Source organism: Balaenoptera acutorostrata, chromosome 9, assembly GCF_949987535.1.
Source record: "Balaenoptera acutorostrata chromosome 9, mBalAcu1.1, whole genome shotgun sequence".
Taxonomy (NCBI): Eukaryota; Metazoa; Chordata; class Mammalia; order Artiodactyla; family Balaenopteridae; genus Balaenoptera; species Balaenoptera acutorostrata.
The window spans coordinates 28,119,323-28,143,789 of NC_080072.1; the positions used below are offsets into that span (position 1 = coordinate 28,119,323).

The 24,467-nt window shown below is 34.4% G+C and overlaps 1 protein-coding gene and 1 pseudogene across 7 annotated transcripts in view; one reads left to right on the forward strand and one right to left on the reverse strand.

The window, feature by feature from the left end:
- Positions 1–24,467, forward strand: part of IMMP1L (inner mitochondrial membrane peptidase subunit 1) — a 74,541-nt gene that overhangs the window by 7,250 nt on the left and 42,824 nt on the right. For 5 of the 7 annotated variants that reach the window (XR_450901.2, XR_009009200.1, XM_007181011.1 and 2 more), the window contains exon 2: positions 11,597–11,707. Coding sequence is in view for 2 of the 7 variants with exons in the window: in XM_007181011.1 (XP_007181073.1) it covers positions 11,597–11,707 (111 nt within the window). In the remaining 5 variants the exon portion in view is untranslated. Of the gene's footprint in view, positions 1–3,949; positions 3,995–11,596; positions 11,708–24,203; positions 24,462–24,467 lie in introns of all 7 variants that reach the window. The other 2 variants (XR_009009201.1, XM_007181012.3) reach the window with 2 other exon arrangements.
- LOC130708806 (lipid transferase CIDEB-like) lies at positions 13,592–23,220 on the reverse strand (annotated as a pseudogene).

Genomic DNA, 24,467 nt, shown 5'->3' on the forward strand with positions numbered 1-24,467 from the left:
TGCCAATTTTTAAAAATTGCATTGTTTGTCTTTCAATCTGGATTTGTAGGAGTTCTTTTTATATTTTGGTTAAGAGTTCAGTTTCAAATAAATGTGTTACAAATATATTCTCTTAGTCTGTGGCTTTCCTTTTCGTATTCTTTTAATTAAATTTATTTTTTTATACAGCAGGTTCTTATTAGTTATCTGTTTTATACATATTAGTGTATATATGTCAATCCCATCTCCCAATTCATCCCACCACCACCAGCCCCCCACCCCAGCTTTCCCCCCCTTGGTGTCCATATGTTTGTTCTCTACATCTGTGTCTCTATTTCTGCCTTGCAAACCGGTTCATCATCTTTTGATTTTAGTCAGAATGTATTCTGAAGGATTAGTTTTTCTCCTTATGTCTAGCACTTTATGGCTAGGTTTGCCTACTCCCAAGAGTTCAAAGATAATCTCAATATTTTCATCTAAAAGCCCTGCTGTTTACTTTTAAACATTTGAGTCTGCATGCTGGTGGAATTGATTTTTTTTTTGTCTTTGGTGTGAGGCAGGGCTGAAGGTGTATTTGTTTTTCCTACATAGATATCCTATTGACCTAGCACCATTTATTGAAAAGACAGTTCTTTCCCTGCCATATTGAACATTACTTTTTCAGTAAATAGAGTCACACATATTAGGTAGACTTTTCTGGACTTACCATTCCATTGGTTAGTGTATGATTCTTCAGGTTCTCCAGAAGGATGACTTCTTTTCTCTCAGAATTTTAACCACCTGTACTGCACTGCACTCAAGCTAAATCAGTAAAAGTAAGATGCTCACCCTTTGGAAATCCCTTCTTACAAGTTTGACTCACCAACAAAATCTTGTTCTGTTCAATCTGTAGAGCCTTCACATAATTGTTCTTGTATTTTGTCCCGAGTTTGTGGTTGTTACTTAAGGGAGGGTTCGTCTGTTATGAGCTTACTTTTTAGTGACTGTAAATGATTTCTTTATTGCTGATATTGGTTACTTGTGTTTCTTCTTTTTTTCTTTTTTAGGTTTGCTAGGGATTTTTCATTTTTATTAATCTTTTTTTTTTAAACCCAACTTTTGGCTTTTAAATTTTTTCCCTGTTTTTGTAAAATTTTTTACTTTCTATTTTATTGATTATTGCTCTTATTATTTCCTTCCTCCTACATTCTTTGGTTTTGATTTGCTGAAATTTTGGGTTTTCTCTCTGTGATAAAAGCTTAATTCATTGATTTTCCACCTTTCTTCTTTTCTAGTATACTATTTATAGTTAAGGGTGATTTTCCCCAAGCACTGTTCTAGCTGTATCCTACAACTTTTAACATTTTATGTTTTCATCATTTATTTTAAAACATTTTTTACTTTTTGTTTAGATTTCCTCAATAATTTTTGGAACACTTTTGAGAGTGCTGAAATACATGAATTATTGGATGCCAGGAAAGCAGGTGTAATCTGGGACTGTCCAGGGCACATGAGAACTTACGTTCATCCCAATTGTAGTGGATTCTTAAGTATAAGCAGAAAACTGGGATTTTAAGTTAAAATTTAAAAATCCACTATATACTCATCTGGGAATATTCAGTGTAATAGGGTAGATGTGTCAAAAGATAAACATGTTTTGGTTCAAGGAGATTTTTCAAGTAAATGTGTCTATAACGGTAAACAAGACATTTTTAGTGGTAAACACTAAAACACTAAAAATTTTTAGTGTTAAAGGAAAAAGAAATTCCAGAGGTAGAATGGCCCAGCATAGGTGTATCTCCCAATCGGGGACTGTTGTTCTTCTTTGCATGGAGCCCAAGTAAGGAATTTAACAACTGCTGACTAATGCCTGGTGCCCCTTTCCTGTGTCAACTAGAGGAGTCTCACAGGCATAAAGCTGCGGTGCTAATCTAAGCCCATGCATTATTCTAATTATCCTGGACATTTCTGATGAGGTATCAATTCCTCCACAGTATGAATAATTATGGGACCCCAGGGAAAGGCCAGATATTTAAAACCATTCCTCGTGAAGCTTCTTACATCACATCTACTGATTTTGCATGAAAGATCATTTAGACTAGTGCTGATCCCCTCTGAAGAAATACATATTTCTTGGCCCAATAAGTAGTGTTAGCAGAGGGAAATATTTTGACTGCTATTTCCCAGTTTAAGAATATGAAGTTTCTTGTAGGATAAGATGAAAGTTAAAAATCCTAGCAAACATTTTCATCGTAAATTCAGAACTAAATTACACAACATTTTTTTTAACTTTTTTGTTCACAGCTCTTGTTCTACCTTTCTTTGAATTATATTTTCTTAGGAAACACTTTTAAAATTATTTTCAAATTTGGTAGCATTAATTAATTGCATTCTCTACATTGAGTTGTTTCATAATCTCGTCCATATCCATTATGATATTTAGTTTCTCATTTGTAATGCTATATCTTTGGATTTTTCTCTCAGTAACTTTAAAGGATTAAAAAAAATCTATTTTAATGCTATTTTCATAGAATGATGCCTTAGATTTAGGCATTAATTATTTCCTTTTCTAATGTTACTAATTGTTTTTTTTTTTTTTTTTTAATGAGGATCTTGAATCAGATGCGTATGTTTTGATTGATTGATTGATTGATTGATTTTGGCTGTGTTGGGTCTTCGTTTCTGTGCGAGGGCTTTCTCCAGTTGTGGCAAGCGGGGGCCACTCTTCATCGCGATGCGCGGGCCTCTCTCGTTGCGGAGCACAGGCTCCAGACGCGCAGGCTCAGCAGTTGTGGCTCACGGGCCCAGCCGCTCTGCGGCATGTGGGATCTTCCCAGGCCAGGGCTCGAACCCGTGTCCCCTGCATTAGCAGGCAGATTCTCAACCACTGCGCCACCAGGGAAGCCCTAATGTTACTAATTTTTGTCTTTTTCTGAATTTAATCTTTCTTCCTGCTTCTCTTAGGTATTTTTTGTTGTTCATTGTAGCACTTTTAAAGGCAATAATTAAAATATAGCTGTAGTGGCTTATTATATTATAATTTCCAGGTAAGCCCTGTCCTGTAGTACTTCCTGTGTTGATGGAAGTGTTCTATATCTACACTGAACAGTATAATAGCCATTAAACACATATGGCTATTGGGTACTTACAATGTGGCTGATATGATTGAGGAACTGAATTTTTAATTTTGTTTTAATAATTTAAATTTAAACACTACTTTTGGCTAGTTGCTGCTGTATTGGACAGCATAGCTCTAGATCAATATTTAGCAAAATTTTTCTATGAAAGACCAAATAGTAAATATTTTAGGCTTTGCAGACCATACGGTCCCTGTTGCAACTACTTAGCTCTGTTGTTGTAGCAAAAAAGCAACCATAGACAACATGTAAACGAATGAGCATGGCTGTGTTCCAGTAAAACCTTATTAGCTAAAATGGAGTTGGCAGGATTTGGCTTATGGGCCCTAGTTTGACAACCTCTGCTCTACATGAAAGATGTATCTAGGGATCTATTTATTTTTCTTTTTCCTGCTCTGTATTCCCTGGGGGTCTTTTCCTGTAACATTTTAGAGAGATTATTACCCTCCTTGGGTTGTTATTCTGTATTTCTTCAACTTTTGTTTCAACTTTTCTATTTTTTTGTATATGTGGGGGGAGTTGGTGGTGGACAGGCATTCTATTTTAAATTTCTTTAAACTCTACTGTTTGTTGTTTTAATTCTACTCTTTCATATGCCTGTTGTCGCATAGATACAATATCTTAACTAATATCTCTGAAGATGTTAAATAGAATTATTTTCCTTTTATTTTCCTCCCTGAATTACCTCTGATTTCTCCAGAGTTGCTTGTTCTGTTTTTCATCATGGGCCTTCTTTTTCATTCTTTTGGTTTCCTTAAATGTTGCTGATCCTTGGTTGTTCATTCATGTTGATATATGACCAGTTGAATAATATAGATAACTGGAGTGGGTTTTCTCTTCTTTTCTTTCTCTAGCAAATTACCCTAAACGGAAAGAATACTGATGGGAATTCCTTATGGGTAGGTAGGACTTAGTATTTTTTAATTAAAGTATGTCAATTTACAATATTATGTTAATTTCAGGTGTACAATATAGTGATTCAGTATTTTTATAGATTGTACTCTGTTTAAAGTTATTATAAAATATTGGCTATATTGCCTGTGCTGTGCAGTATATCCTTGTAGCTTCTCTACTTTGTACATAGTAGTTTGTACGTCTTAATCCCCTACCCCTATTTTGCCCCTCCCCCCACCCCTCTCCCCACTGGTAATCACTTGTTTATTCTCTATATCTATGAGTCTGTTTCTGTTTTGTCATATTCATTCATTTTATTTTTTAGATTTCACATATAACTGATAACATACAGTATTTTTCTTTTTCTGTCTGACTTATTTCATTAAGCAAAATATACTCTAGGTCCATCCATGTTGTTGCAAATGGCAGAATTTCTTTTTTTTATGACTAATATTCCATTGTATATGTATACTACATCTTCTTCATCCATTCATCTGTTGATGGACACTTAGATTGCTTTCATATCTTAGCTATTGTAAATAATGCTGCTGTGAACACTGGGGTGCATATATCTTTTCAAATTGTGTGTTTTTGTTTTCTTTGGATATATATCCAGAAGTGGAACTGTTGGATCATGTAGTTCTATTTTTAATTTTTTTGAGGACTCTCCATGCTGTTTTCCATAGTGGCTCTACCAATTTACATTCTCACTACCAGTATATGAGGATTCCCGTTTCTCAGACTCCTCACCAACATTTGTTAGTTGTGGTCTTTTTGATGATAGCCATTCTGACAGTTGTGAGGTAATATCTCATCGGGGTTTTGAGTGACATTTTTCTGATGATTACTGTTGTTGTACATCTTTTCATGTGCCTGTTGGCCATCTGTATGTCTTCTTTTGAAAAATGTCTATTCAGGTCTTCTGCCCAGTTTTAAATTGGGTTGTTTAGGGTTTTTTTGTTTGTTTGCTTGTTTGTTTTTGATATTGAGTTGTATGAGCTGTTTATATAGTTTGGATATTAACCCCTCATCAGTCATATCATTTGCAAATATTTTCTCCAATTTAGTAGGTTTTCTTTTTGTTTTGTCAATGGTTTCCTTTGCTCTGTAGAAGCTTTTAACTTTAATTAGGTCCAATTTGTTTATGTTTGTTTTTGTTTCCTTTGCTTTAGGAGACAGATCCAAAAAATATTGCTACAATTTATGTCAAAGAGTGTTCTGCATGTTTTCTTCTAGGAGTTTTATGGTTTCTGGTCTTAGATTTAGGTCTTTAATCTATTTTGAGTTTATTTTTGTTTATGGTATGAGAAAATATTCTATTTTCATTCTTTTACATGTAGCTGTCCTGTTTTCCCAGCATCACTTATTGCAGAGACTCTCTTTCTTCCTTTGTATATTCTTGCCTCCTTTGTCATAGATTAACTGACCATAAATGCGTGGGTTTATTTCTGGGCTCTCTGTTATGTTCCATTTATCTGTATTTCTGTTTTTGTGCCAGTACCATACTGTTTTGATTACCGTAGTTTTGTAGTAGTCTGAAGTCAGGGAGTGTGATACCTTCATCTTTGCTCTTCTTAAGGTTGCTTTGGCTATTTGGGGTCTTTTGTGTGTCCATATAAATTTTACGATTATTTGTCCCACTTTTGTGAAAAATATCATGGGTATTTTGATAGGGATTGCATTAAATCTGTAGATTGCTTTGGGTATAGGTAGGACTAATTTATTGGTGTGTTTTGCTCAGAGTGGATAAGCAGAGAGCAAGCAGACAGGCCAGGTCCGTCTCTAATAGCCTGATAAGGAGGATCCTATCCTAGGTTTCAACCACTATACTTTGGAGGCCAGATTCCTCTCAGGCAGGTTAAACCTTTTTTTATCCTCCATAACTGTTGGTTCAGCCCACAACCCCTTTCTACAGGAAGAAAAGTTACATCTTCCCTGAAACATTCTCCTGTGTGTGTAGTTGGACAGGGGTCAACACACTTTTTTGGAGACTAAATAGTAAGTATTTTAGGTTTTCCACATGTCCTCTTTCATAACTTTTCAACGTTACCATTGGAATGCAGTTGTAGACAGTATATTTAAAAATGAGCACAGCTGTGTTTTGATAATGCTTTGTTTATGAACACTGAAATTTGAATTTCATATAATTTTTACGTCACAAAATATTCTTCTTTTCTTTTCTTTGAGCCATTTAAAAGTATAAAAACCAGTCTTAATTTGCAAGGTATACAAAAGCAGATGGTAACCTGGAAGGTTTGCCCTGTGAACCATGGTTTGCCAAACCCTGTGCTAGGATGTTGCTCTCTCTGCCCTATTCTACCTATCACTGTTATTTCTATCTTTTAAAAAGTTTTCATAACCTGTAGTATGTTGCTGCTTTTCACTCCCTTTTAGTGGCCTAAGGGTCAGCCTTTCATTCTACCGAGGCCTTCAGTGGATTGGATGAGGTCCACGCACATTAGGGAGGGCAATCTGCTTTACTTAATCTGAGGATCCAAATGTTAATCTCATCCAAATACACCCTCACAGTAACACCCAGAATAATGTTTGATCAAATATCTTGACACTGCATGGCCCAGTCAAGGTGATACATAAAATTAACCATCTTTCTCACATAGCTGGTAAATGATAGAGCTAGGATTCACAACTGTGATGAGCTGTCTGATGACAAAATTCAAGCTTATTTACGATTTGTACCTGGACCCAAACTCAGCATTAGTATCCTCCTAAAGATAGCCTTTTATTTAGCCAGCTTATGGATACTTGCGTAAGGAATGAGGCATATTTGTCTTGATAAAATGAGTAAATTCATAGTAACCAGGATGGTTCGAGAATGTGATATGAAACAAGTAGTAAGTGAGACATAAATTTAACACAGAGGTGAATGATTTTGAGTTTCAGAAGACCTGTCTTAATCTTGTGAAAGAGAAATCAGACCCCTTTGTTTCTCCAAAGCATAGAAAGTTCAGTTTCAACTCATATTAAAGAACTTTTTATCAGAGTTGTCCAGCACTGAAACAAGATTTTTAATCGTTTAAATATATTTGCTTTTAAAAATCTTTAGAAATTTAAAGCCATGTTTTTACCTTTTATATTTTTTCATTCCCCAAAATGCAAAGTTAAAAAAAAAAAATTAAAGGCCATTTTGTACTATAATTTTATCATTCTCCAGAGTGAAAGATTTGAAATTAATTTTGTAGTCTGTTTGGTATTCTAAGGTTATTTTAAAAAAATTTAAAAAGCAGCTCATGTTTCCTTTTCTATTAACATTTCCTAAATGAACTCATATGGAATTAATGAATTGCTATCATATATGATGATCCTTTTCCCTCACTGAGCATTGGAATATGTTCATTTTAGAGCTTATCAGTAGCTCAGTCTTGATTCTCTAGTTGAAGTAGTTATGTCAGCCTTTGCATCTGGCTCAAGGTCTTGGGTCCTTTTCCCATAGGAAAAATCTTTTTGTGATAAAAATATACATAACATAAGATTTATTATTGTAATCATTTTTAAGTGTACAATTCAATGGCATTAGGTATATTTATGATGTGTAAACATTGCCACTATCTTTTTCCAGAGCTTTTTCATCATCCCAAAGGGAAATGCTTTACCCATTGAGCAATAACCTTCCCACTCCATCACCGCAGCCTCTGGTACCTCTATTCTACTTCCTGTCTATGAATTTGCCTATCTAGGTACCTCACATAAGTGAAATCATATAATATTTGTTCTTTGTTAGCATTTGCATAATGTTTTTCACTTAGCATAGTGTTTTGCAAAGTTCATCCATCTTGTATCATGTGTCAGAAATTCATTCCTTTTTATGGCTGAATAGTATTCCATTGTACATATATAGCACATTTTGTTTATCCATACATCTGTTGATAGACACTTGTTCTGTTTCCATCTTTTGCCTATTGTGTATACTGGTGTAATGAACATCAGAGTACAAGTATCTGTTAGAATTCCTTTAGGTATATACCGAGGAGTAGAATTGCTGAAGCATATGTTTAACTTTGTAAGGAACTACCAAAGTGTTTTCCACAGTGGCTTAACCATTTTGCATTCCCACCAGCAGTACAGAGAGGTTCCAATTTCTCCAAATCCTCAGCAACTTTTGTTCTTTCTTTCTTTATTTATTGGATAATAGCTGTTGTAATGAGTTTGAAGTGGTATCTCATTGTGGTTTTGATTTGCATTTTCCTAATGATTTGTCATGTTAGCATCTTTTGCAATCTAGATATGCTGAGAATTTTCCAAATCATCAAGTGCTGATTTCTTTCTGCTTAACTGTCTCAGTTTATCTCCTTTTATCCTTTGTCATTCCTCAATTTATCCCCTTTCTCTCACATTTTACCATAATCAGCAAGGAGAAACCAGTACATGCCTTCAACATTTTGCTTGGAAATCTCCTCAGCTAAACATTCAGGCTCATCACTTACAAGTTCTACTTTTCACCCAACATTAGAACACATTTCAGTTTTACTACATTGTAACAAAGACTGCCTTCCCTCTAGTGTTCAATAACATCTCTCATTCCCTTCTTGAGACTTCACCAGAAGTCCAGTTAATGTTCATATTTCTGTAGCATTCTGTTCCTGACAAATAAGTGTATTCTCTAAGGTGATACAAGTGTTCTCAGCCATCCTGTTCACTTCCTTCTGAGCATTCACCAGAATCTCCTTAACGTCTCATTTCTATTGGGTTGGCCAAAAAGTTTGTCCGGGTTTTTCTGTACCATTTTATGGAAAAGCCTGAACGAACTTTTTGGTCAATCCAATATCAGCTGGCTCTTCAAGGCAATCTACCAATAGTCTCTTCAGTCTTATTATTATTTTTCTTAAATTTTTTGTTATCTGTTACAGCAACACCCCACTTCCTGGTACCAAAATCTTTTTAATTTCCTAGGAATTCCATAACGAATTACCACAAACTTGGTGGCTTAAAACAACAGAAATTTACTTCATTACAGTTTCCAGGGCCAGAAGTCCAAAATTATGGTGTCAACAGAGCTATGTTTGTTCTAACAGCTCTAGAGGAGGATCCTTCCCTGCCTCCTCCAGCTTCTGGTGGCTCCTGTCTTTCCTTGGCTGTGTCAACATAACTTCAATGTCTGCCTTCATTTTCACATTGTCTTTTTCTCTGTGTCTCTGTGTGTCCTTTCCGGTCTCCTTTGAGGACATTCTCATTGTATTTAGGGCCCACCCTAATCTAATATGATCTCATATTGATCCTTACCTTGATTATATCTGCAAAGATCCAGTGTTACAATAGGGTCACATTCTGAGGTTCCAAGTGGACATGAGTTTGGGGGGAAGGGAGAACACTACTCAACCCACTATAGTCTCTTTTTAGGAATTATATTATAAATGTGTTATATAATCTATTTATCATTTTTAAAACTCAAAGTTTTGCATAATATTTTGTTGTGAGATTATTTCACCATACATTAATACTGTTAATGTTAATATTCAGATTAGAAAGTGCCGAATAGGGAAATCACTTTTCTTTATAGACTTTATAATATATATTAGAAGTACGGGGCTCTTTAATGTGTCTTTGCTTTTTGATGAGGATATTGTACACATGGGCATACACACACATGAATAAAAGCAGCAAAGTTCTGTTAACTTAAAAAAGTTTGTTACTCAGTATTTATTCACACCATATAGTAAGATCCTAAATCACCTCTCAAATTGAATGGAAGGAGTGTGTGATTAGATTTCCTTGAGATTTGGGGTGTTTTAAGACTGACTCCAGGGACTTCCCTGGTGGTCCAGTGGTAAAGAATCCGCCTTACAATGCAAGGGACGTGGGTTCGATCTCTGGTCAGGGAACTAAGATCCCACATGCAGCCGGGCAACTAAGCCCACGCACCATAACTACTGAGCTCACGTGCCTCAACTAGAGAGCCTGTGTGCTGCAAACTACAGAGCCCACATGCTCTGGAGCCCACGTACCACAACCAGAGAGAGAAAACCCACATGCCACAACTAGAGAGAAGCCCATGCACCACAATGAAAGATCCCGCATGCCTCAACGAAGATCCTGCGTGCCGCAACTAAAGACCCGACGCAGCCAAAAATAAATAAATAATAAATAAATCTTTTTAAAAAAAAAGACTGGCTCCAAAATGTTTAGTGAGTTCTTCAAATATTTCAGTAACTCAGAGGAAAAAATATTTTTATGAGTAGCAGCAATATAATTTAAGTATATTTAGTTGAGTGTTCTAATCAGGTGGGATTATTAAGATCTAGCACAGTGCCTGTAAGTGGATGAAAGAGTATATTTAAGCAGATTGTTGTTACAGAAAAAAAAAAAAAAGAAAAAAAAAACCCTCACTTTTAAGGGTCCTAAGAGAAAAGGGAAGAAAGATGGTTAGGGTCATAAAGAGAGGAGATTAAATAAAACAAAAATTGGGGTTGAAACAGAAATGCATTATAAAGGAGAGGGAAGGTAGATTGGCAAAAATGAGGAAGTATCAGAAAAGTGAAATGTACAAAAGCAAAGGCAAGAAATAGGATGGGGAAGACTTTAAGGAGAGCAAAAAATAAGAAATAATGCTATGACTAGCTTAGCGTTAAAGAGTAAAAGATGAATATATCAGAGTTTCTTTCAACTTAAGTCAAATTAATGATGATTATTAGAGAGTAACTGTAGTCTTGATATCATACACTCAAGTCAAGCTTCTCATGTCATTTTCCCTGTAGAAAATAGTGGGAACCATTTTATGTATTATTCATTAAATTGCAAGTAAATATTTATGATATATTGACATGTGATATTGTATATTACACAAACTTATATATATTTATTATTTATATTATATACATTTCAAGGTAAATATTCATATGTTATCTTCTTTTAATGGCAAAAATTTGGGTTTTGGTGTAAACAATGAAACTTTGCATGTAAACACATATAAAGCAAACTGTTTAATGTTTCAAGTAACAGTGGTGATACATCATTTCCTCAGTCGTAAGAACTGGCATGGAGTTATTATTGTTGAATATGAGGCAGGTTTTGACATCCAGGAGAATATCAAACATAATATGTTTTGCCTTTGACATATTATGACTGGTCATGGAGTTTTTCTACAATATCAGGTGCATTCCTCATATTCAGTAAATATCTGACTAATCAGGCTTAACATACCAGCATTACAAACTGCTTCTCTGCTGCCTTTGTATTCTTAAAACTAAAACTAACCCTAGATATTCATTCATGCTGACCTGTAGAAATGAATGTTATATCCTCTCTATTACCTGCAAATTGTTTAGAAGGATTTGATATATCAGAACTGTATATGGTTGGCTTATCAACTCCTTTAAGTCCTTGACCAGTTTTCTCTAGGTTGATTGATGTATTATGTCACCCATTTACTTTCTTCTACTTAAATTCTCTGGTAAATAAAGGACTTTAGTATTCTGCTTTTTAAAATCATTTTATCCGAAGTGTCATTGAATATCTGAATTCAGAATCCTATTGATCCAATAAGGAAGATGCACCTTAACAGCTGAGAGACATTTAGTTCTATTATATACTAATTCAACTAAATATGGCTGAAAGAAGCCTTTACTTAATATAATTTTGATTTCCTGCTTTAGGAATCCTGAAACCATGGATCACCTATATATGCTTTGAGACATGCTTTAGATGTTTTTTCTGGAAGCCCTGCAACTGCCTAAAAATTGAATGTATCATTGAAAAGACCTATGGTAAGGGGGTTTTTTTCCTTCTTTTTCTTCTGTCGGTTTCATGTTGTGGTTAAGTCTTATGAATGTTGTAATGCTGCTCCCTGCTGGACATAGTGTAATTTTTTAAAGTTGGCACTTAATAGATGGGCAAATAACTGGTTAGCTGGACCCACTAAGGAGGGGAATCCTTGCCTGCATTCACAAAAAACAACAGTATACAAGCAAAGCAGCTCTGTTTTCATAATGGGTGATACCCATTATGTTGATATCTGAAGCCTGATGAAAGTGCTGATAGTCTTGTTTCTAAGTTTTATTGTCTGCTTCCTGTTTAGTGGCATCTAAAAGTTGTAACAAACATACATTGAAGGGTGCTTGTAGGTGATGGAACTTTTAGGATTTCCTAAATTATATGTGTGTGTATATGTTTGTAATTTGTCCGATTATTATTATCTCTTTTGTAATCATTTAAATTCCCTGTATGTTTTTCCAAAGGAACTATTTAAAACATCTTTAGTATAATTTAAATTAGACACTGTTGGATCTATTTTGAGTGAGTTACCCTACATTACATTTTATACAGTGGACTTTAAGTGTAACTTGTTTTGTATATCCATCCTATAATCTAGCGATTATGTTTTCTAGTACACACAGTGAACCATTCTTACACAGAGTGACATTGGATTGGATCTCAAGTGTCATATTTGTGTCCATCCTATTATGAACCCTCATACTGAATGCAAACACAGGTGTTCCTAAAATTGTTTTAAAATGTATGAGAGTTAAAAGTTTTTCTTCCTACTTTTGAGCTAAATTATTATATATTTTTTGGAGTGCAGCCTGCATAAAATTAATATCTGGATGTAATGTAGGTTTTTTTTGAAAGTAAGCATACATTTTCTTGAAAAGAAGAAAAAACAACAGGCACAACATTGAGCTAAGCAAAGATTTAACAAAATAACTGATCTTATACTCTTTAATGACCTGGTACTTTTTTTGTGGCCATTTGGGAAGCCTGTAAAATCTGTTCTTTATTAAGATTCTGGAGAATTAGGCATAGTAACTTATTTCTTTATTATTAAAATATTGCAATAAAAATTAGAAATGTAGACCAAGAAAATAAAATTGTTAGCAAAAAAGAGGAGCCCTTTCTTCCTTCTCTTTAACAATATATTTTTTCAGAAAGTATATCATTTTAAACTTTTTTATTATGAAATATAACACTATATAGAAACATAAAATGAATAAGTATAAAGCAGACATTCAGTAACCATAGATCATTACTGACATACCAGAAGCTCTTGGTATAATCTTCCTTTTCCTTAGAGGTAACCAATGTCCTGATTTTTGTGATAACTAGATAATTCTCTATATAATTTTATCACTTTTATGTGTATTCCTCAGCAGTGTGTTCACTTTTTGCCTCTTTTTCATCTTTATGGAATCATATGTATTCTTTTTTTGGATAAACATTTTTGTATTTTTGTTGGAAATGTTTTTGTTATTTTTAAGGGGAAGGGTATGAAGAAATAGAGAGCTTAAGGTAAAGTCAGAGGGCTGACTTCACTGTATTAAAGAGCTTAGGGACAGGAGGAGTTGTAAGGAATTTAGATGTAGCTGCAATCAGAATGGGATCAAGATGCCTGGGGACAAGTTTGTAGCCTTTCAGGGTAAGTGGGAGGCTGGAAAGATCGCTAGGAAAGGACAGCATTCTTGAGGAAAGTGTATAGGCTAGGCATGGAAAGCATTATGCTGATGGGACCTATCACAGTGCTGTCAGAGAATAATGGGGGAAATCAGGTGAGTTATCTAGTCTGCACTGTCTCCAGGTCTCCAAACCTGATGCTGACACAGTCCTCACAGGGTATCTCTTGGAACGAGTCTGGGGCAGGAGCTCAGAGCCCCTTCTCAGTAGGGATGGAGGGGACCCTGCTGCTGCCACTGTCACTGCTCAGCCTCCTCCACTGCATGGCAAAGGGTGGAGGAAATTCCCAGCAATGTGGCCCAGGCCTTGCAGCAGCATCATGGAGGTTCAACTGGATGAGCTCCCTGAGTACTTTCTTTGGGCCAAATACTTGAAAGTCACAACTCATGGAGTAGATCCTGTAGAGTGTGGCTTTGATGTTCAGGCCAAAGAGGTCTCAAGGGTTTTGCTTGTATATGTTCAAGGTAGTGAGGGCGATGTCCTTGCTGTGCTTGGGCTTCTCCCAACCTAGGCCATATGATAGCACCTACTCCTGCTGGGGCTCCAACTCTGCTTGAACTCCAGCATCATCAGGCATGTATCCTCTTCCAACAATTGGAAGAAGTCCTCGCAGTCCACAGAGGTCCCATCCTCGTCTATCACCAGTGTTAACCACAGGGTCTCCAGTGCTTTGTCTAGTAGTTCCTGGCAGGTGGCAACTGTGATCACAGACACAGAAAGGTGGCTAGAGTGGTGGAGCTGGGGTCCAGACCCTACAGCCAGTCTTGGAGCTCATACTGGATCCTGATTTGAGCTTGGAGACTGTGACCACCTTTGTACTTCCCTTTGAGTTGGTGCTAGATTGCTACAGTGTGACACTGCTACAGCTGTGGGGTGCCCCTGTGGGGTAGCATGGGACACAGATGGGCCCACTGGTGAGCCCCATTGTCTGGAATCATATGCATTCTTTCTTCCTTTACCCAGCATTATGTTTTGAAGATCATCTACATAGTTGCATGTAGTTTTATTTTATTCATTTTCATTATCATGTGTTATTCCTTTGGAATGAGTATGACAGAATTCATCCATTCTGTTGTTGGTGGATGTTTGGGTTCTTTCTGGTGTTTGGCTATTATAATTAACATTTCCATGAACATTCTTTTACATATCATGTGTTGATTTTTATGTGTCAAGTGGAAAAAAGTCATATATTTTCAGGTTAAAGATAATTGATTATAGTAGTATTTTAAATTAATTTAAATGAGTACATGAAAAAGTTGTTGTATCCTGAGAGTGACACATACTAAATGTTGGAAAAGATTCTGAAGTGATCATAATTTCTTTACTGTAGGCCTTACATATATGGTAGAGTGCCATGTAACTTGTGACAGTTTAAAAATAGTATATGTGTAGTAGATATACAGATACAGATATAGGACCTAATGTAGTAACTCTTTTACTTTATTAGCACTTTGATTCCATTTACTATTATGTTATGTTTTCTATAACTTCTTCACTTTACTGATGAAGAAACTAAGGAGAGCTAAAGAGATTGAGTGAATTGCACAAGGTTATTTAGCAGGTTGGAGCTAGAAACCAGACCAACCTGTGTACTTAGTGGCAGTCACAATTTAAAGAAAACAAAGTGAAAAGTGAAATCAGGATATATTCTTGAGTGTGTCCAGCCATTGAAGTGGAGAATTTGCATGACTAGCTTTAAGAAATTATCAGGTATTCTTTTGACTCTTAACCAAGAAGTGGCCTTGCACAGGGAATTGTATGTTTAAAGGCCCCCAAAATGTTACTGCACTTTATCACAATTCATCTTCTGAAAGGCAACTGTGGTATATTCTAACTTTGAGAATTTTACTTAGAGTAATTCCTCATTCATTGGGATGTTATTAACAAGTGGTGTACTATTTCCTCATCTGTTAATTTTGTGAATAATTGAATCTTATCCTTTTGTGTGCCAAAATTTATTTCATATGAATTTTTTTTATAAAATGTTTTTGAAATATAAAATGTACCCTTCTGTCTTCTTAAACAGAACAAATTGAGTATAATGTAAGTTGTTTTTGTTTTTGTTTTTTTTGATGGCTCAGAGTTGTTATTGTGAACATCAGTCATTTCACAGAATTTATGTGATTTCCTCAGAGACCGTTATGCTGTCTAGGACTGTTTTCCTAAATTGTCCTAGACTGATAACTTTTATGTCCTGGGTGCTGCTTACGATGAGTTTTTGTTGTTGTTATTTTGTTTTGTTTTACCTTTGTTAGGTAATTCTTGTTTTTTGCTCAGTGCATTATACTGACTCTAATGTAAAAATCAGCATTTACCTAACATATTCATTGGTTAGGTGAGAGCTTAAGTATGGTCTGCCCCATCTACTGATTAAGGGCATAGAAAGTAAATTTAAAATTTACTTTGAGGTCAGCAACTTGTCTTGCTGCTTTGTTCCAAGAGACTGAGATTATCTCACAACTGATTTCTGGATGATTGAAATGCAACATAGATTTGCATGTATCAATACTGTGGTATCCTTATTTGGGGAATAAAAATTATCATGTACATATTTTCTTATAAAACAGTGATATTGAAACTGGATTTACTTAAGGATTCCTTAAATAGGAAGTCCAGTGAACTTAAGTGGTTGTTTTTAATGATAAAATATTGGACACACACAAAAAAAATATTGGACAGGATGGGCTTTGAAATAAAAACAATGTATTAGGTGACATTGCCTATTGAAAATGTCAGTCATAAAGATTAAACAACCTTTGAAATGATAGCTTTGTAAAGGAAAATATAGAAGTAACATAGATTTGGTTTCCTGAAAGCATTTAAGTGCTTCAGGAAAACATTCATTTAAAAGTGAAATACATTTGACTGCTTTCCCAATTATAAAGTACTGAATGTGAATTTAAAGGAAAAAAATTGGGATGGGGGTGTATATTTGTTTTTAAATGAAAGGAGATATCGGGAAGAGAGATAGACAGTTGCTATCCCAGCACATTAGGCATCAATATGATGATTTCCTACATCAGTGATATTTTTCCAACTTGAAAATTAAGTCAGCAAATTTTACATAAGCATTTGGGGAAAAATAAACAAAGAACTTCATATAGTTTTTTCCAATGAGAAGATCTTTGAGAATTGCCTAATGAACAAAATATCTTAGAGGCCCAAAGAAAAGAATAGCTTTTTCTGGTATACATCTGATATGTATATGTGGTGGAAGCAAAATGACACAGCCCCCATAGAAGAAAAATTAGCAATTTCTAGAGAAAGACCAATGCATTTACATACTTGTCTCAACCAATTCTGGGAATTTATTACAGATATACTTATGTACTTTTAAAATAACATATGCATAAAAGTTTTCATTGTAGCTTTTTTTATAGTAGCAAAAGATTGGAAACATCCCTAATGTCTATCAGTAGGGTACTGGTTGAATGAACTCTGGCATAGCTGTACAGTGAAGTACTCTACAGCTGTAAAAAGAGAAAGGATGTTCTCTATATGAAGATTTGGAAAGTTTTCAAGCGTACGTTGTTATTTGAAAAGAGCAAAGTTCAAGCAGAGTATATGGTAAACAACTTTTTGTATAAAGGAGGAGAGGAATAAGATATATTCATAATTGCTTATATTTGCATAAAGAAAATCTGGAGAGGTATACAAAATCTAAATCTTGTATGTGGATGGGTAAGGAAAACAAAGTAGATGGGGCTTTTACTGTATATCTGTTAGATTGTTTTTAATTTTTGAATATGTGACTATGTTACTAGTTAAAAATAGTTTTATTTGTTAGTCAAATGAGAGAGAGAAAGAAAGGGATAAACCTGCTATATTTCCCACAAAATTAGCCAGTTTTATTCCTTTATCCCCAGAGCCTGGGAGATAGTAAGCACTGAATAAATATTTATTATACAAGTAAAAAGTGAATTATATAATCATTAGGTGATCTCTTTTAGCTTCTTTCTTTTTTTTTTTATAATTTATTTTTGGCTGCATTGGGTCTTCGTTGCTGTGCGCAGGCTTTCTCTAGTTGCGGAGAGTGGGGGCTACTCTTCGTTGTGGTGCGCGGGTTTCTCATTGCGGTGGCTTCTCTTGTTGCAGAGCACAGGCTCTAGGTGCATGGGCTTCAGTAGTTGTGGCACATGAGCTCAGTAGTTGTGGCTCACGGGCTCTAGAGTGCAGGCTCAGTAGTTGTGGCTCATGGGCTTAGTTGCTCCGCGGCATGTGGGATCTTCCCAGAACAGGGCTCGAACAACCCGTGTCCCCTGCATTGGCAGGTGGATTCTTAATCACTGCGCCACCAGAGAAGCCCTTAGCTTATTTCTTAAAGTGTCTTTTCAATATGAGAAAAACGGTGTTGTAAATCGTCTGTTGATTCCAGTATAGAAGTAAGGGAAAATATTTAAGTGGGAAATAATGAGATGTATATTGTCAAATTATCATGAAGTTTCATTTAATTTGTAGGATATTGATATTAAAGAATTATATTTTAACTTCACTGAAAAGTAAAATAAATGTTTTCAAAAGATTCCCATTAAACTAGGTAATAAGCTTTCATAATAAATAAAAGCTTATGAAATTTGAGGGCAATGGGGAAAATGGCAAACATATTCTTTATACTGCCTTATCTTTTATGCTACTTTAGTTTCACACATAAGGGCAATTTTTCAGTCCTGAGACTATTTTAGAAGCTCTGTTATAATAGCAGCAGCACCAGCAGCTACTCTGATACAAAGGCCAGTTATCTCTGCAAATATGGTATTGTAGCTTGGGAGCTGGGGAAGATAATAGGGTGAATAGCTGTTGCTCCTCCATTTATAAGAGTTCAGGAACTTATCTTACCTATTGGTTTGAAAAATTGATTATTCAAATAAGTAGTATAAGAACCTTTAGTTTTCACCTTTAGATTATACATACATTAGTTGTTTCTAAATTTATGACAAGGATTTTGACTACCTTTGTATATCTGTATTTGTGTGCAAAATTGCATTTTTAAAGAAAGCTATATATATGGAAAAGTGTACATATTGTAAGTGGATGGCTCAATGAATTTTTCAGAAACCAAATACAATTATGCAACCAGCACCCAGATACGAAAAAGTACATTATCAGCACTCTAGAAGACACCTCCATGCTCTCTTCCAGCCACTGTCTCCCTCCCTGCGCAAGGATTACCACTGCCTTGACTTTTAATAGCGTAGATTAGTTTTGCTTGGTTTTGTATTTTATGTATAGAATTATACAGTATAATTTTTTTGTCTGGTTTCCTTTGTTCAACATTATGTCTTGAGATTCATCTACATTGTTGCATGTAGTTGTAATCTGTTCATTTTCATTGCTGCATTCCATTATATGACTATATCACAACTATTTTTTATCTATTCTGTTAATGGACATTTGGGTGATTTCCATATAATGTTAAATATAAACATTCTAATACGTATCTCCTGATTAATATATTTATGGGTTTCTGTTGAGCATATGTGTAGGAGCAAAATTACTGGATCATAAGTACGTTTATTTCCAGCTTTTATCAAAATTGCCAGTTTTCTGAAATGGTTGTACTAATTTACATTCATATGAGAGTTCAAGTTGCTCTGCGTCTTTGCTAACGCTCCCTTTTCCCCATCTTTTTCATCTTTCAATTCTGGTGGGTATAAAGTAGTAAATCATTATACTGTTTTAATTTCTAGTTCCCTGATGATTGATGATATTGAGCACTTTTTCATATGTATATTGACTATTTGGTTATTCTCTTTTGTGAAGTGCCTGTTCACTTCTTTTGCCCGTTTCTTTGTTGGGCTGTCTTTTTCTTTGATTTGTAGGAGTTCTTTATACAGAATATGAGTCCTTCATTTTTATAGGTATTGCAAATATTTCTCCAACTCTTGAGGTTTGCCTTTTCAATCTATTAATAGTGCTTTTGATGAACAGAAGTTTATGACTTTAAAGTAGTCTAGTTTGTTATTTATGTTTAGTGCTTTTTACGTCTTACTTAAGAAATAATTGTCTACTCCAAGGATGTTCTGTGTTTTTCTCTAAAAAGTGTTGTAATTTTACCTTTTGCATCTGTAATTTTTAGCCTGTATTTTCATGTTAGGCAGTTTTGCTTCTCTTTTTAGACTCAATCTATGTCTCTAGACAGAAAAACAAAGTGGACTTTTGTAAATGAACATAATTATGTACCACCTACAAAATACCCGCTTAAGAAAAGAGTGTGTAATCTGTGTTTACCTTACCTGCAGCTTTAATGTACTGCTTTATTTATTTGTTTGTTTGTCTTTAAGGAAAGTTTACTAGAAAATCCAGGAAAGAATTTCTGGGGTGGGAAAATGTTATGATTTTCAATATTTTAATAATTCTAGTATTCATAAAAATGTTTATCCATGAAATTTTGTGAAGTATTTACAGACGTAATTCCAGTTACCTCATTTGGGTATAGTTTACTCTGTTAAAGTTCAGGATATTTAATTGAGGAGAAAAATTAGGTTTTAACTTTTGTCATCAAAGTGATATGAATGCTGTCTATTATATTTGAAAATTATTTTTATAAGCTTCTTTTTTTTAAAACATCTTTATTGGGGTATAATTGCTTTACAATGGTGTGTTAGTTTCTGCCTTATAACAAAGTGAATCAGCTATACATATACATGTATCCCCATATCTCCTCCCTCTTGCATCTCCCTCCTGCCATCCCTATCTCACCCCTCTAGGTGGTCACAAAGCACTGAGCTCATCTCCCTGTGCTGTGTGGCTGCTTCCTACTATATAAGCTTCTTTTTAATTATTTTGATTTTAAGTAGGATTTCTTGTGAGCATCCATTTGTGTACAAGTTAACATTCATAAGGCCTTCAGTGATACTTTTTATTATTCAAAAATATTTTAGGTATTTGTTCAATGTGCTATTATTTATATTGCAGCAAAGTGTTTTTATATACCCTGGTATTTTAGTTTTTAATCTTGTCAATAATGTTTATTGTTAACTTCATGGTTATTGTATTACTTAATTTTACATTTATATTTCATGAGAGTAATTGCCTATTTAAAAATGTATTTTGTCTCTGATCACAGTGCTGAAATTAAAGAAAGGTGATTGTACTTGACTCTTAACTAAGCACCTAGATATTTTTCACTTGTCATCTACATTTTTTAGTTTAAAGCATAACATTAAATATAATTTTATACTGGCTTTTATTTTAATTCATGCATTTGAAAACTGAAATTCAGATAAAAGATATTTTCAAAATAAATTCAGCATATTATTTATGAGTGGAGCAACACATTAGCATTGGGTTCACAATAGATCATATCGCTTTTATTCCATCTTACAAGCTTAGCAGCACAAACAGAATAATCAACATATTATTTGGCTGTCATCTGCTGAACAGAAACCAGAGATCACAAGGAGGTTTTCCCTAGCTGTGGTGATGGCCTTTTTGTTCCAAGCCTCCATCTGGGAGGGCCATGGTGTGTTATCATATGGAACGCGGGGTTTTCTGTAATCTGCTTAGCTGCACTGCAGTTTGAATCTTCATTCCATGTTTGTGTAATTTATAATTTTAATGAGACCATAGCTCTTGTGGGCTTTGAAATATATTAAAAGCTCTTTTGTGCATATGCTTTTGTTCTTGCTTAATAGGCTCAGTGTATTTAAAACTGATGAATTTTTATTCATGAATTTGGATGTCTGGGGATTAACTTAGACTGAATATCATTGCACTCATATATTGATGACTAGAAAGTTTTTTATTGTTATTATTTTGGGTTTTTTGTGTGTGTCTGTGTGTGTCTATGTCTGTGTGATACTTGTAACCAGAAAAGAAAAGAACTTAAATAATTTTAAAAGGATAGGAAAAAGTGGCATGGCTAGGTCATGAAGAATTGATTTAGAGTTTACCCATATTATTTATTGATACTCATATTTCATCTTTAGTCTTAGTATTTTAGATACATATTATGAAGGAATAATTATGAAAAAGCAACTTTTAAATGAGTTAATACCTTATGTACTATTGTTTATATTGAAATAATATTCCAGTGTGTGACAAAGATAGACTTTGTGTTTTAATTGTATGATATCAATTGTCTATGGTCATACTAAATCAGCCGTTAACTTTCTTGAATTAAATTAGGTATATGTTTTATATTTTAACTATTTACAGTTTGCCTTGTTTCTGTAAAACACTTTTTATTAATGGACTATTTTTTCTTTACCTACATTGATGAAATGATGAGAAGACTAATGAAAAAGCAGTTTTCTAGTAATTTATAAAATTGATCTTTTAAATTTTGCTAAAATTCTGAAATATACTAAATGCTTCAAATCTCTATTATAGTTATCACTTAATGTAGTTTTAAAATTTGAATATAAGCAATTATATAGCACCTTAGGCAAAAATCACGGCCCTTTCTAGATCCAGACTTTTTTGAAGTTGCTGTTTATTGGACTCATTGAGGGATAACACACAGACCTTACTAGTCTTTTATGAAGTTGCCCAAGCTGTGTTTTTTCTAAAAACCTTTGTTTACTGGGTTAAAGCATTTTTGTAACTATAAAACATTCTTTTTTGGTACATGTTGGTCATTGATTTGGCTGGTCCCTTCTTCTCCCCCACTACCCTTAAGCTAGAAATACGAAATAGAAAATAAATGACAACATTTTGTTTTTCTTTACTAGGCTTTTCTATCAGATTTGATACTGGAATGTTTGTTTTTCCATAATAACCCTCTGCTTTAGTGTTTTTTTAGTAGTACAATTTCAGTTAGCTTAGGAGTATGTTATTGAAATTGTATGATCTGCTAGAGCAGTGCTGTATGCAAGTCATATATATATATTATTTAACCCATTAGATCCAAAATATTATCTTTTCAACATGTAATTAATACAAAATATTTTATTCTTTTTTTGTACTGTCTTCAGAGTTCAGTGTATATTTTATACTTACAGTACATCTCAGTTTGGACTAGTCACATTTCAAGTGCTCGATAGCCATATGTAGCTAATGGCTACCTTATTGAACAGTGTAGCTCTAGAGTATTACATATAAAAATCGTAACAGAAATGTGTATTTTTTGCATTCTTCATTAATTTTCTTGTAATATCCTAATAAAGGTAATCAAAGACTATTCATGTGCTATAAAGTTGAAATTACATATAGTGTTTTTTATAGCTCTAGCACTGATAATATTGGTGCCTGATTCATACACAAAATCAGAATTATGTCACCTGACTCAGTATTTATCAGATATTACAGAGCTATGCTTACAGGTATTGTGATGATAAGGAGATAATAATGGCCAGTGTAATGGATGTAGTATGTTCCTCAACAATTGTGGGCAAATCAGACTTGTCAAATAAGTCATATTTCAGGTATACCGAGCAGCTTAATTTTATAAGAATCCCATGGCAAATCTTGATACTTCTTTTTTTCTTTAAATAAAGTTGGGAACTCCTTCTCACATTCTTAGAATTTTTCTGGGTGGGTATTTGTGTGAATGAATATGAATCTCTCTTTTCATATATGTTTGCTTAGAATTGGTATAGCTTTCACTTTCTTGGCAGAAAACTGAACATAAAGTATTGTTTTTTAAATATTTCTAGGATTCCATACATTTTAAATGCTCTGTATATATATAAATATAAGGAGAGGTTACTTCACTGTGTACTTTAAAAGTATACAGTTAAGAATTATAAAACTCTGAATTACAATTGATTTGAATTTATTCAAATATTTTAAAGTATAAAATGAACAAGATGATTTGTATAAAATACTGTTACTGTAACTACTTTATAAAAAAGTAGAGGCCTTATTATATGTAACTGACCTTCTTGTTCATGTATGGTTTAGGGAGAAAATCCTGTTTGTGAAACCTCTGAATAATTCACATTTTCTAAATTTTGAGGGAAATGAGCTAATTTTTATGTAATCTAACTTTTATGTAGATATTGGCTGATGCCTGTTGTATTCTTTTACTCACTTAAATTTTTATTGACTTCTCTTTGTAACTTATACATTTAAAGTGTTGGCACAAAATGTTGAACTGTTCTTTAAACAATGCCTCTAGTTTCTTGGAGATGATAAATCCATCCATTGATTTCTTAATTTTATTATGTACACAGTCAATTGTAATCCAAGATTACAGCAAACAAGATGTTAATTTCTAGCCATAATCTATGTACATTTCAATTACAGAGCATGATTGTTCTAGAAGCACAGAATAAAAAGGAATAACATTTGTGCTATCCTCACCGGAGCTGTCAATAAAAGATGTAATAGGGGATTTAGGAATCTGGAAATGGCCAACTAATTTATGTGAATCTATTTTATTTCAGCTAGAAAGACCAAGCTCTTTTTCGTCTGCACTGCATATTGCAGAGCACAGGCTGTCTATAGAAAACCAGGCGGCTGCATATGGATAGTCCCTTGATATCATTCACTTGCTGTGTAATCTTATTATGCAAAGTTCTAATCTTCACCTAGAATGAATGCCTCTGGGTCAGAATATAGTCATATCAGGGTTTTTGAGGTCATGTTTTGTGATCCTTAGCTTATTCTTCTAAGTAGGGCTGGGATTTAAATGGTATTCCCCAGACGCCAGCAGATAGACAGCAGAACCTGCTGCCTTTTTGGAAGACAAGACCAACATGAGGTCTCTAGTAGGATTAAACTTGATTTGTAGCTGTAGGATTTTTTAACAGATGTATTATTGGACAGGGAATAGGGGGCCACCAGCACAGCAAAATTGAATCACGACTGGCATTCTCAGGGAGTTTGCTGTCTGCTAAAGCAGCAGCTGCATGTGGATTTGACTTCTTTCAGGTGAAGCGACTTCCAGTCATTTGGAAAGGATGGGATGAAAAGGAACCTTGGTGATAATTTTGATGTCTGCAAGATTTAGTGCCAGTGTAATGGGATTATCCGTAACACCTTCACTGCAGAAAAAGCCACCTGGCACTGTAACTGGCAGCAACTGAGAACTAATCCTTTCCCATCTCTTGGATGTCATTCATGAAGCTCAAAGCGATTTCTATCCTGCTAACTATGATTAATTTTATAAACAACAACAACAAAAATCAGGTGATC